Consider the following 14167-nt stretch of genomic DNA (forward strand, 5'->3'; position numbering starts at 1 on the left):
TTGGTTTGATGTAACGACCATTACATCTGTTATGCTAAAAGTGTAATTTGACAAGCCAAAAAAGTTAATGGGTACCTTCCATTGCCTCCATGTGTTTCTCCTGTTCACAGTATGGGAGAAATTATGGGTGGTTTCAAAATACATGGTCACAAGACAGTAAAAGTGTACAGTTGTTAAGAAACTGGAGGTGGGTTAACTTACCCCACTGCCCCCTACTTCCATTGAAGATGAGGCAGAAGCAGGCTCAGAGAGTGCAGGGAGAGCCCACTCTTATCATATCATCTTTAATAAAGTCTGGAATTATTACAGAGTGTGCTGTCTTCTCTGTTAATTGTATATTTGTAACAACTGGATAATTTGTATTAACAAGCACCCACCCCCTAGTGCCCATCTTTTGGTTTGGCCCACTGCCCCTCAAAATGTCTGTGCACGGCCCTGCACAGATGTATGTGACAGACCGGCAGTCTATACTTGATGCTAAGAGAAATGTTACCCAGGTCAGAATTGACATATTAGGTAAGAGAAAGAAAGCCCAAATGAAAAGCCATCCTTTAAATTCACTGCTAAATTATGATATATATATTTATAAACCCCTGTTTTAAGGGATCAATTATTTCATTGATTCCCTCCCACTATCTTGGTGTTAGTTTGTAATGCAGGTGTAGGTCTGCTGGGTCCTCTGGAAGTCCACTCACTGGAAATTATACATGCAATCCTGGATGTCAATCTGCTGGGCACCCTCTGCACCATACAGACTTTCCTACCAGACATGAAGAGAAAGAGACATGGACGCATCCTTCTGACATGCAGTACGGGAGGACTACAGAGTTAGTGAGGGAGAGATGTTTCTCTCACAAAACACATGCAGCTAAGCAATTCATTTTACTCTATTTAGCTTAATTTCTGTTCATTGTTGATTTAGTTCAGTTTGATAAGTGTCAGTAATATAGGGTTTGTGTCATTATCCAGCTTAATTCAAATGATTATTTTTTTCCTTATCAGATATTGTCAGTGCAGATGAATCAATAATATTACTAGGGTTACTCCACCCCAAACTGAAAACTTTGACATTAATCACTTACCCCCTATGTCACAGCAAACCTGTAAAAGCTTTGTTTGTCTTTGGAACACAATTTAAGATATTTTGGATGAAAATGTGGAGGCTTGTGACTGTCCCATAGACAATCAAATTTTAATTTTTGGGTGGAGCATCCCTTTAATACAATATGAATTGTCTTTTAAATCCCAGCCTAGCAAACCAAAGGAGACAAGGTCCGTAAAATAAGATAAATGTATGTATGAAACACAACTACAAAATAAGTTTACAATTATTATTATAATTAATTTTATTTAAAGTAAAAAAAAAAAAAAAAAACGTATTTTAAGATAATATTTTTTACAATCTTGGCAAATAGTTCCCCCCCTTGTTTTAAAGCGTAAATCTCAGTAAATTTTGTAAGACTGCTTGCAATAAGAAAAACAAACAGTTTGAATAAAGAAATAATAAGAAATATATAAATGTTCTCAGTCTGAAACTCAGGAGGTCTACTGTGCTAGCAAATGTGCAGTAGAGGGTGCTTGTGAGAGCCTGGCTATACTACTTCAGCACTTCAGGATCCAGTGTATTATGTGCACAACTTCATACATGACCAAATAGAATCCTTTTCCCTATTAAATGTTCCAAAATGATCCTCAGATATATTGCTCAGGTACCCCTACACTATCCTAAATCCATCTAAACATTACACACCTCCCATGCTGCAGTGTGAGCCTGATTGAATGCAGTCCAGTCATCACAGACTTCCTGATGAACCTGAAGAGAACTGATCCCAGCGTCGAGGCGCACACGCGCAGCCTGTATGATCAGTACCTGCAGCACTGTCAGGCTGTGTAGAAGAACGCAGCTCAGGACACAGAGGACATCATACAGCTGCTAACATCAGCCTCTGAGTGAACGTCTGATTCAGGAAGTCAAACCCTGACAGGGCGATCAGGGCTTGATTCAGAGCCAAATAGATAAACAGATATGAGCTATTGATTTGAGTTGAATTGTTTTATAATTTAAAATAATATTTTAATGAATCTTAAAACAATTGGCAGAGCAAAAAAAGGTCATTTTCACTATATCACACATTTAATGAATGGCTATGTTATTCTTCATTTTGTTATTTCATTTTATTAACAACATTTGTGAGTCGTAATCACTCTAATTTTGTGCATCTGGATTTCTTTATTTTTTCGTCAATGAGAGATTTGTGTTTTTAGATTTAATTTTAATATTGTTTTTATTTTTAACTGGGAAGAATTGGAAAGAAGAGTGGCATGTTGTTATAAGTGTGAAAGTTTAAAAGATACTACTCATATTACAATAACTGTGTTACCGTGCTCCTCCCGCTCTTGTCTTTACTGTTAGGTGTATATGGCATTTGAAGCTCAGACTCCATTTCTCAGATATTACACTAACAGAGAGCCCTGCTACCCATGAGCAGAGGAAACAGTGAGAGAAGAGCATACCAAGTCTGTGCAAGGTCATTATTGTGCTCTATTTTGTGAGCGTTTCATTCAAGGACACAGTGATCTGGATCATATGCAAACGTCACTGATGACCAGCACATCACAGGTTCACAGCTGCCTTACACCTTCGTTCTGGTTTTTAGAGGTCTATGGCCTATATATACACACAACAAGAAATAGCTGCTTAACCCAACCTAAGTCAGTTATGTAATACTTTGCAAAAAAATTGTTTTGTCCTGTCATATCACACTACATTACAGTTCCCAGAAGACAGCAGAGATTGTTCATTGATAGGTGCAATAAAATACACACGCTGACGTAGTGATTTGCGTATTCTGACACTGTCGGGACTAGGTGGAGGACTCTGATCAGGGACTGTTAAAGAGGATTAGATCTAACACAAGAGATCAGTTTTGGTGAGACAGTCACATAACCAACTTAAGCCACTTGATGCAAGGATCAGCCATTGCGGTGCATGTGGTACTACTTCATGGGTTTAAATTATATTAAAGGGTCGACACTTTTGTTTAAAGTTATAATATATCTAGTTTCAATAACCAACAGAACACAATCAACTGTCTTGTCCTTGTAAGAAAGTAAGACTGACTCTGAAACAATTATAACTGGGCCATTTTAGCAGCTGCCTTTGTTCTTTACTTTTAAAAATAAAGGTTCAAGAAAGATTTGTTTTTTAGAAGCAATGCCATAGAAAACCCATTTTTGGTTCCCCAAAGAACCTTTTAGTTAATAGTTCTTAAAATATATATTTTTTCTTAGTGTGAAGAATATTAAATGCAGGTAATAAAAGTACAGGTGCATCATTGACTATATACGTGTTTGCCATGTGTACAGCAGCGCCAAATCACCTGAACCTGTGGACTTTGATCCGAATGTAAGAGCCCACATTTTCTGCATCAAGCCTGTTCTTGCAACGTCATGGTTGATGTTCCAGTTATTACACAACAGCAATTAGTTGCACTTTGCAGTCCTGTACTGAATGAAAAGTTAACATTTAAGCTCATCTGTGGCGTTACCTTATTTCTAGCAGCCAATCACGGCAGTCACTTACTGACTCTGCCTTATCTGGTTTATTCCTGTTCCTCTTTATGGGTTAATGACATGTTGAGTCAGGCTCAAACAGAAGCACATGATTCCTCTCCTCCTGACGTTTCCTCCTCTTCAAGAAAGAAAGAAAGAAAGAATGAAATCTGAGAGTCTGAAATTCTTGAAATAATAGTGCAGAAAACAATTATTTTACATAATCTATTAATAAACAGATTAATATTAATAAATAATAAATAGTACATTTTGTTTTATAATTTGATACCAAATCAAAAAAAAATTAATTGTTTTTTTTTAAATAACACACACACACACACACACACACACACACACACACACACACATATATATATATATATATATATATATATAATCCAGGTGTAAAAAGTCATATATAGCCTATATGTTAGTGCTGTCAAAATTAGCGCGTTAACGCATTCGATTAATTTGAAATATTTAACGCGTTAAAAAAAAATAACGCAATTAACGCGGTTGCAGTTTTTTTTTTTATTTCCAGTTGTGGCCTATGTGTGTTCAACGTGCAAAGAAATATGGATAAGACCAAGGAAGGACTTTTAGACGGAAAGTTTCAGTATAAAACTCTGCCGGATTACTCTTCAATCTGCCACAAGAAACAGCAACATTAAAATCATGAACTCAAATGTCATTGTTTAAAAAAAAAAAAAAAAAAACAATGACTGTAACAGTGCGTAAATCAGACCTTTCTGTAACGCTAACGTTAATAAGCTTAAACGAAAATAAGGAAATAATTGTGTAGCGGAGTATTTTTTGTACACAGTGCCGCGAACTGTCAATCACTCCTGTACGCGTGCATCACTGTCCTCCTCAGCTGCAGCAACTTGCGCTCTCTCTCTTCATCAAGCTTTAAAACAAAAAGGGGACAAAAAGATCATATTGTCTTTGTGCATAGGCTATAGATTAATTAGATAAATGAATATCTAAATTTGTGCCTTGCCGTCTACGGGATTTTTTTAGAACTTAGAAAAAAGATGCTGCAGCCAATGAACAGCCAGCGGGGGCTGCATGACGACTCAACCTCCGCAGACAGTTTTTAATGTTTATCAGACAATAAATACTCAAGATTTTGCTTTAGTATAACTCACAACGAGTTTCACACACCTTCTCCGGCCACGTTGAGTTGTTGACACTTAACAGTGGGAAAAGCGACACGTGCGCTATTCACTTGTATAACTTAAGGGTGAATGGGTAATGTAGTTTCTGCTCTGGGTGGGATGAATTAGGAAGCTTGCATTGTGAAGGGCGCTCTGAAAATCGGCAGTGCAGGTAAAAGATTAAAACCTCTATTAAAACAGATGTCCAAATGAGCGTACCGGTACGCTACAAGCACGTTCTGGGCGCACGGAGAGGTGGCAGTACGCTCAAGAGCTATATTTGGAAGTGACGGTACTGAGTACTGGTGCGTACCGGCCCACTTAAAGCACTGGCAATGACTATACTTTGGAATTTTTTTGCAGTCCACTTAGAATTCAACATAACAGAAATCATTTTTGTTTTTTATTGGCATTGATTGTTTTGAAATTCAAATGGTACTTACATGCCTGTGCTTTTATTTCTGTAATAAATATGGCTTTCAAGCCAACAGTTAATTTGGAGGATATTGATGGTTTATTGCAGGTATGTTGTTTACATGAGAAAATCTGTGTTACAAGTTAAACAAAAATTCCAATAAACAATCATATTTTGAATTTAAATAGTTTATTTGTCTTGAGTTTACATTAATTATTTACATTTTACATTTACATATCCAAAAAGTTTCAGTCTTTTAATTGCGATTAATCGCGATTAATCGCGATTAATTTTTAAAAATTGTGCGATTAATTAGTTAATTTTTTTTAATCGATTGACAGCACTAATATATGTATATATCTCATATATTTCATATTTTGTCTTTTTACACCTGGAGGCCCATTTGTTCACCTTAAATAGAGTAACCTTTGTAAACTTCTTGATGTTATGTACAGTACATGTACCCACATGGTCCAAAGAAAGTATTTTACCTGATAGTTACAAACCACATTACATCATTCATTAAATGTATTTTACGGTATATTTTTTCTTAAGAAAAAAAGGAAGCAAAAACTTTGGTTTTAGGATGCAATATTGGCTCTCTGTGCACACTAAAGCAGTGGTTCTTATAATCAGGAGGCCCCAGAAATCATCTGTGGGGGGCTCAGGGTGACTTAAAATAATGATTTAAAGTCATATTAAATGCTATTGCCTTTTCTTCACTATTGTGGCATATATCCAGAGTGAAACGGCTTCTCGGATGTGAGATGTTTTTTTATTTTATTCACTCCTTCAGCAACTGGTTCACACCATGGTCTTGAAAAACCTGGATATATGAGTTTAAAAGTGTGTTCGTCTTATCTCCATAGTTGTTATTATTATTATTTTTTATATATAAATTTTTTTCTACTAAACTTTAAAATTGGCTAATCCTCATATTTAAGTCTTATCTTCTAAATCATTAAAAAAAAAACAATGGGGCCTTTAATATTTGTTGTGAACAAAGGTAGGGTGGGGTGAGAGTCACTGCCCTAAAGCGCATTTTTGTCCTTGTTCCACAGTCAATGACGCGCCACAGTGAACCCCCTGAAGGTGAATAAGTACCTGTTAGCTCCTCCCCTCACAGCGTCACTCTCCAGCTCTGCTCGTAACAGAAGAGCGACTCCACCATCGGGCGCTAACAGCGGAGCCGCCGGTTAATACGGCCATCGACACAGATACCATTCCATTCACGGAAAAGCTGGAGTGATTTTACAACCTTTCGAATAGCACAAATGGCAAAGAAGGCCACTTCGCTTCTCCTCCGGGCTCTGGAGATGTCAGAAAGACAGTCGTGCGAGGTTATGAGGAGAAACTCCAACTGCACCATCAGGTAAAAGCGCATCACTCAGCCTGTACAATACTCGCCATCCATAAAACATAAAAAAGAGAGAGAACTGTTTATAAATCATTATATATAATTCAGTAATTTAGGCTATTTTACCTGAACAAACCACCAAATGACGAATGTTAGTTCAGAAAACAGCCTGGTGCTTTAAGTTTCTTTTACAGTTTAGTTCAACGACTGTAAATAAATATGCGTTCAGTGTTTATGTCAAATGGTTGCAGTGGTGAAAAAACCTGTTGAACTGAGAGACTAGGTAGTTGTTAACTGTGTGGGAATTTCTAGTGTTAAATAGCTCACAGGACACAGAGGGGTGAGAAGTCACGAGACGGAGAAACTGAAAGAGTTACTGTGAGCACCAGAAGAAAAAAATATAGCCTTGTATTTCTGTCAAATATCGACAAAGGTAGCTGTAACGTAACTATAACATAAAGCTTTAATCCAGTAAATTAATTTAGTTTTTTTGAAAGATTTTAATGATTTTTCTTTCTGGAAGGAAAGCGAAGCGCGTGCCTTATTTGAATAACGCAGTGCCAGTGCGCGGCCGCGCGCTTCTGGCCGTGGGCCATACAGCGGTGAAACGGGTTTACCTGTAATTGATCGGCTGCTCTTTGCTATTTACTAGAAAGTACGTCATTTTACCAGGTCAACATGGAAATTTCCAAAAACACTGCTTCACATCGTTTTTTCACATTTGTTGTAAACAAATCTGTCAACAAGTTGAATGATGCGACCCTTTACAGACATATGACAAGAGTGTGGCTGTAACCTATAGTATTCTCCTTTGGTCAGGTGATTAAAAACTTATGTTTCCTTTTTTTTTTTTTAAGACATTTAAGCTCATGTGGCATCTTAGCTACACGACGAGTGAGCTTACGTCCTCCTTCAGCATCTTCTCAGATGGTGCCCAGCCGGAGCTTCATTAACTTATCAGCCCCCCTCATAGCGCGGAGAATGGAGTACTCGGAGAGCCGGAGCATTGCGTATGTACAAATCGCTGTTACATAACACAAAAAAATATTGATTTTTGAAGTTGATTCTCTTTTAGCAATATCTTTGTTAACACAAGTTGATTTTCCCACCAGTTACTCACCTGAGCAGATGTACAGCATTGTTGCCAATGTGGACCAGTACCAGCAGTTTGTGCCTTGGTGCAAGAGGTCAAAGGTGACGAAGGGGCGAAATGGGGACATGCGAGCTCAGCTTGAAATCGGGTTCCCCCCATTTGTCGAACACTACACCTCTGAGATCACAGTCATCCCGAACCACCAAGTCCGAGTGAGTCTAAAAAAACTATCAAGAAATTAGAAAACGGTTTTTCTACGAAGGCATTATTCTTGTTTTAACAAAAAGAGGTTGTGATTTGGAAGTAGATTTATGTAGATTAAATGGTATTGATTTAACGTGGGTAAATCTGATGTTTGTGCTAAGACTACAGCATGTCTATGCATCACAGGATCAGTTTACAAACTGGCCAAGTAAGCTGTCAGTGGCCTTCTGTCTGAAGTATGTTCTTGTGTTTCAGGCGGTGTGTACAGACGGGACGCTCTTCAATCACCTCGAGACATTGTGGCGATTCACTCCTGGAGCTGGGGGCCAGGCCGAATCCTGCAATGTGGAGTTCTTTGTAAGTAGTGCAGCTGGCAAATACAGAGACACGCACACCCTTTTACAGTCTACATTCATCAGATTGACACTTCTATTACTCATGTTCTTCCTCTTTGGTGCTTTAATCCCATAATTCCTGTTCAAAGTGAGCAGAGGTATTAGACCAAATTAGTGCCTATTTTTACCACCTGTGATTTGCCCTTCCGGTTCTCTTTAAATAGCCAGTAATGAAGACAGGCATAAAAACCATTCCATTACTGGAGGGAACTGTATGACCTAAACGTCATTAGATTAGGATATCTGGGAGATATGGGAGATTGAAGGCCACAGTGATTTAAAAAAAGAAGAAGATGACTAAAACATAAACAAATGTTGAAAAAAAGCCTTTTGTTAATTAGAAAAAAAACCCTCAACTGAACTTTAGCATCAAATCTTTTTTTTTTTAATCATACAGCACATAAATAAATTAACTTGTGGGTTAAAATATATGCTAATTTTACCCATAACTGTGTATCCCCTTTCTAGGTGTCATTCGAGTTCAAATCTCTGCTCCACTCACAATTAGTGACAGTATTTTTTGATGAGGTGGTCAAACAGATGGTCAATGCTTTTGAGACACGAGCAACCAAACTTTACGCCACAGGTGTTCATCGACAGAAGACATCATTCAGAAGAGCAACCCGAGAACCTTGTTAAAACGGATACAAGGAGATACATAACCACATACATTGTTAAAATGTTCTGGAGAAGAACAGATCCTCTTTGTTAATCCAGTCTGTGGGATAGGCCAGCACAGGAAAAAAAGGCCTGCTGGAAAAAAAAGAACACATTTGAGAAGTATATTTATTTAAACCAGAGATATAATTTATTGAAATCAGTGTGTGTGTGTGTGTGTGTGTGTGTGTGTGTGTGTGTAATTTATATAATACCTGTGGAGTGAAAGAGGAAGATGATTGCAGTAAAAATATTTAAGGATGAATGCTTTTTCATATTTATGATCATTATATTCACACACTTGACAAAAGGGAAAATAATCATCTCTAAATTATTATTGAGTGCACTTTGTCCAGACTTGTAATAAAACAATAATATATTTTCTTAAAACTTTTTTTCCTCATGATTTTATATGTTGTCAGAACCACACATCTAAAGTTTAATCCTTATTAAGAAAAAAAGAAAAAAAAATTGGGTTATAACAAAGGGATAAAAGAATAAAACTTAAGGCAGCGGCTATTTGCACTAAGTGTAAATAGCTACAGTATAGATTATATTTACAATTTGTTAAAAATGTTACTACTTATTGTAAGTAGTGGCAATTTTCTGCACCTTAGTATTGTAGTACATTGTAAAACAGTATACAATATGAACTTACTGAGTGTAAATTGTAATTATTAAAATTATAAAATGAATGCCACCTTATTGGGACAATAAAACCCTCCCTACACCTATCATAACCCTACCCAATACTTTATTTTCAACTTTTTGATTATATTCTTCATTTTTTTTTCTGATGTGATTTGAAATTTGAAAAGAGAGAAAAAAGTTTGGCAAAATTTCAATAGGTCAATCGGGTCAAAATGAGTACGCCAAACGATTTGCCATCTGCGCAACTGGAACAGATGATGGTTGGTTGTCTTTTGCAGTGTTGACTAGTCACACGTTGGTGGGCGGAGTTAGTGTACATAGCTTCAGCCAACAAGGCAGGCTATTTGCACTAAGTGTAAATAGACACTCCAAAAACCTAAAGGGTTAGTTCACCCAAAAATTCTGTCATTAATTACTTACCCTCATGTCTTTCCAATTCCATAAGACCTTTGTTCATCTTTAGAACACAAATTAAGATATTACTGACGAAATCCAAGAACTTTTAATGCCCAGAATGCACACGCATGCGTCATGGTACTCTTGTGGACACCAGTGTTGGGAACGTTACTTTAAAAAAGTAATTAGTTATAGTTACTCACTACTTGTTCCAAAAAGTAACTGAGTTGGTAACTGAATTAATCTATAATAAAAGTAACTCGTTACCAGGGAAAGTAACTATTTCCGTTACTGAAAAAAAAAAAATAATAAAGTTGCTACATGTCAGAGAATTTTTACTTTTTTTTTTTTTTTTTGCAGTTTTCACAAGTCAGTTGAAATGAGTAGAACAGACAGGTATATAACTTTTGATATTTATTGCCCGTCAACAGACAGCAAGAGTTTTATCCTGCACTTCAAGTATTATCTTTGTAAGAAAAGTGTTTTTGGCCACTAGCTTTGTAGATGTGTGTCACACATTATATGTACACATCACATGCACGTTCTTGCCTTTGACCACAATGAATTTGAAGTAGTGCTTATATCTCCACCTTGAAAATGCCAACTTTTCATCGGATTGCTCGCCATCTCTGCTGTGAATCTCTGTGTAGCTGTTGCGTGTGTGTGTTTGGCGCCGCTGGCGCAGCCGCGTGTGCCGGCATGTGTGTAAAAACACTGGCTTTGATTGGCTACCATGAAACACATGACTCTGCCTTAGCCAATCATAATCGCTTATCTCGTCATTAACCCACCTGCTCACTCGCTGTGTGAGCCAGGGGTACGTTCGGATTGCATAGTTTATTAAATCAATGCATAGTAACGCACCGCATTTAACGTTCAGTAATGTTAACGGCGTTGTAACGACAGGAAAAGTAATTAGTTAGATTACCGCGTTACTGAAAAAATAACATTGTTACCTAATGCCGTTCTTTTAAACGCCGTTATTCCAAACACTGGTGGACACGTGTCGAGGACTGGAAGAGAAGAAATTGTTGAATAAAGTTGTCATTTTTGTTTTCTTTGCGCACAAAAAGTATTCTCGTAGCTTCATAAAATTACAGTTGGACCACTGATGTCACATGGACTATTTAATGAATTTCTTACTACATTTCTGGGCCTTGAATATTTCAGTTCCCTTGCTGTCTATGCAGGGTCAGAAAGCTCTCAGATTTCATCCAAAATATCTTAATTTGTGTTCTGAAGACGAACAAAGGACTTAAAGGTATGGAATGACAGAATTTTCATTTTTGGGTGAACCATCCCTTTAAAATCCCAAAGAGGTTTAACACATGAAGCACAGTTGGTTTCTTTCATAGGTTTATTTTATAGCTGTTTTTCTTACCATACCCTGACCCATAATCTGGTGTTCTTTTTAAAATGTTGCAACCAATAGGATGCAATGTTTTCTGATCATACAAAATCCACAGGATATGACGTAATAGCTAGGTTATAAAACACTTCCTGTTTTTTTTTTTTAACTCTTTAGTCTTGCAAATAATCTGAAACACACTGCACTTCATACATTTCAATGAGAGCAAATATTTTACACGTTTTATCTGCATTATATGAATGAGCCTCACAGTATCACATTCGAAATGCTTGAAGTCTTGAAGGTGTTCGAAGAAACTCATGATTTCAGCATCCCTAACATAAACCACAAGCTGCCAGCAGAGAGACACCCATTTCTGTCTAAACAGCCAATTGCTTCCTTTTTCTCTAACGTTGGCCAATCACAAATTAGCTGAGACCACCTCCTTAAGAAACCAGCAGTGAGAATATTTTCTTTAAAGAGATTTTCTTACACACACCCTGACAGAAAATGTCTCCAACAAGATCCAGATTGACAGTTTTTGTTCTGTCAAATGTCACACTGAAACACAATGCATTTCCAACTATAGCCTAGCTCATGTTATGTTCTCTGCAAACTCCTTAATTACAAGTTAAATCAATCGACATCTCTAATTTTTCCGAATTTTATTTAAGTCATGGAAGAGATTCCATTCCAAAAATGTATAATACTGCCACACAGAATGCAAAACAGATACTGTATAGCCTGTTATTTTGATATTTGATTCATATCATGTGGCATCTCAGGATTCTGTCTGGCACAGATTACAGAGTAATTCAGTTATGATATCTGATCATGTAGCTTGTGACTGGTTCAGCGTGGCCATTGTTCTATTTACCTAGTTCTGTCAGATTGTGTAAAGTTAACATTATTACTCGAAACCAGAGCTTTACACTTTCTGAAGAATAAGTAAGGTTCTTTCCTGTGCAACCTCACAACAATGATGCCACATTGTGTTATAAATGGTTGTTAGCATGTTGCTGTTGATAGTGTATTAGGGTGGTTGTTTTCAGCTACAAGTCAAAAATTTAGGATATTCTGTGTATCTTGATATGGTTTGGGTTACTCCGAGTCCTTCTTTCACCCTTAATCTGCTAGAAAACTAATGTCACACCTGTCCTAAACAAGCTAAATGATTAGAGTCATCATTCCTGTCCATAGCCAAAATTTGCAAGGTCTCAATTTAACCCTGTAAACCATGATGGATGATATAGTAAGCAAAATCAGTTTATCTGATTTATTAAATATTTAGACAATATACTAAAACTAATTCATTAAAGATTGCATTTTTGTTTTTTGTTGAGTATCATATTTGACACATCAAGTTTTTTGGTTCATATATTATGATAAAGGACTATTTAAAACATCAGTTTTATTCAGAGGCCCAAACTGAGAAAAACATTATCAGTTTATGATATTTATATAACCAAATGAAATTCTGATAGCTTGTAATGTAAATAAGATCTTTATAATAATATAGTAGACTCATTACAGTCTTCATCTTAAAATATTACAAAAAATTTAAGTTTTACTTTATTAAAACCATTAAAGGTTACACAACAAAAAGAAATGTGTATCGGAACCTGAGGTTTTTTAATTACACTAAAAGTTTTGATCATGATAATTTAGAGGCCTTATTTAGTTAATATGGAGGTCATACACATATATTCTGTGTGTATGCTTTCAATTTATTTTCAAGATAACTTAATCAGTACTTGTGCACGAACAGAATTTTGAAGCCTGTAAATCTGTCATTTTAATGCTTACCTTTAATGTGGCATAAGTAAAACACTTAAACACAGATTTCAGACATAAAGTAGTGACCTGCTTTACGGATTTCCAACGAAGACATATTTTTACATACACATGAAATAATGTTTGTAGGCACAGTGCCTCAGCATCCTCTCACACACACAGCTCGGTTAGCAAGCTAGGTGTCTTTATACAAACCCCAGGGTTCATTATCTCTATCTGTGGCCAACATCTGATCTTCTTTTGAGCTTGTCCTGGGGTAGACTCGGGGTGCTCATCACACTCGTAGCCTTAGATAGTGTACCCTGATCTTGTGACACAAGGACAGATGCACTGACGGCACGTCTCACTCTCTCCTCACCTTGCATAATACAGCACACAACCCAGTTTACTAGCAATGGATTTCACAATCAGGGATTCTGCAGGATTTTGAAACACAAATTTAAGATTTTTTTAAAAACCTTTTTTAAGACCTGTACAAATAAAATTAATACAATGTAAGCAGGGAAAGGCAGTATTTAAAGTAACAGTAAAATGTAAAATGATTGTAAAAAGCATGATTTACAGTTCAGATACAGGTCTTCACAAAAAAAAAGAAAAAAAAAAAAGTTTAATGATCATGACCTTTACATCTCACTCTTTAAACCATTTGTATGAAGAACATTTTTTTTTTTCAGGATGGGGACGTTCCAGATCCAACTGGTTAGGTTATTTTGGAAATGAAAGGGATTCCTATGTTTTATTATACAGTATATAATAATACTTTCTGAAAGAATCTTTTTGAAAAGTCACTTTCTTTGTTCCGGAATGAATCAGCTGTTTGAACAAATTGACTATAATCATAACTTATTTAAAAGCATTCATCACTTAAAATTGTAATTATGAATTTAAATGCTCTCATGCTACCTCTGAGGTGCATTAAACAGTCTGTAAATATAACTAAATGGCACTTTTGTGTACTCTGTAGTTAAGTTGAATTGTTTTGATATTGATTTAATTTGATTGTTAATTCATGCTTCTTGACTGTGTCTAATAAGCTAATTGAACGGAGGTTACTGTTATAATAATAATAATAAAAAGTTTACTTGTATAATTACATTTATTTTTATACATAAAAAACACATGGTTTAGAGGAAATATGAAATAAGTTT

General features: G+C 36.2%; 2 protein-coding genes across 2 annotated transcripts; both read left to right on the forward strand.

Moving 5' to 3' along the window:
* Positions 1-268: 268 nt before the first annotated feature.
* Positions 269-1992, forward strand: LOC113047538 (estradiol 17-beta-dehydrogenase 1-like). The gene is given in 4 exon segments (XM_026208905.1): positions 269-516; positions 648-844; positions 1544-1620; positions 1765-1992. Coding segments are annotated over 4 exon segments (501 nt in total). The 5' UTR covers positions 269-419; the 3' UTR covers positions 1895-1992.
* Positions 1993-6230: 4238 nt separating this feature from the next.
* On the forward strand, positions 6231-8938 carry LOC113047493 (coenzyme Q-binding protein COQ10 homolog, mitochondrial). The gene is made up of 5 exons (XM_026208886.1): positions 6231-6496; positions 7339-7491; positions 7594-7786; positions 8034-8135; positions 8642-8938. The coding sequence occupies exons 1-5, from the start codon at positions 6399-6401 to the stop codon at positions 8810-8812; spliced, it is 717 nt and encodes a 238-aa protein (XP_026064671.1). The 5' UTR covers positions 6231-6398; the 3' UTR covers positions 8813-8938.
* Positions 8939-14167: the final 5229 nt, after the last annotated feature.

Source organism: Carassius auratus, chromosome 3 (genome assembly GCF_003368295.1).
Source record: "Carassius auratus strain Wakin chromosome 3, ASM336829v1, whole genome shotgun sequence".
Classification (NCBI taxonomy): domain Eukaryota; kingdom Metazoa; phylum Chordata; class Actinopteri; order Cypriniformes; family Cyprinidae; genus Carassius; species Carassius auratus.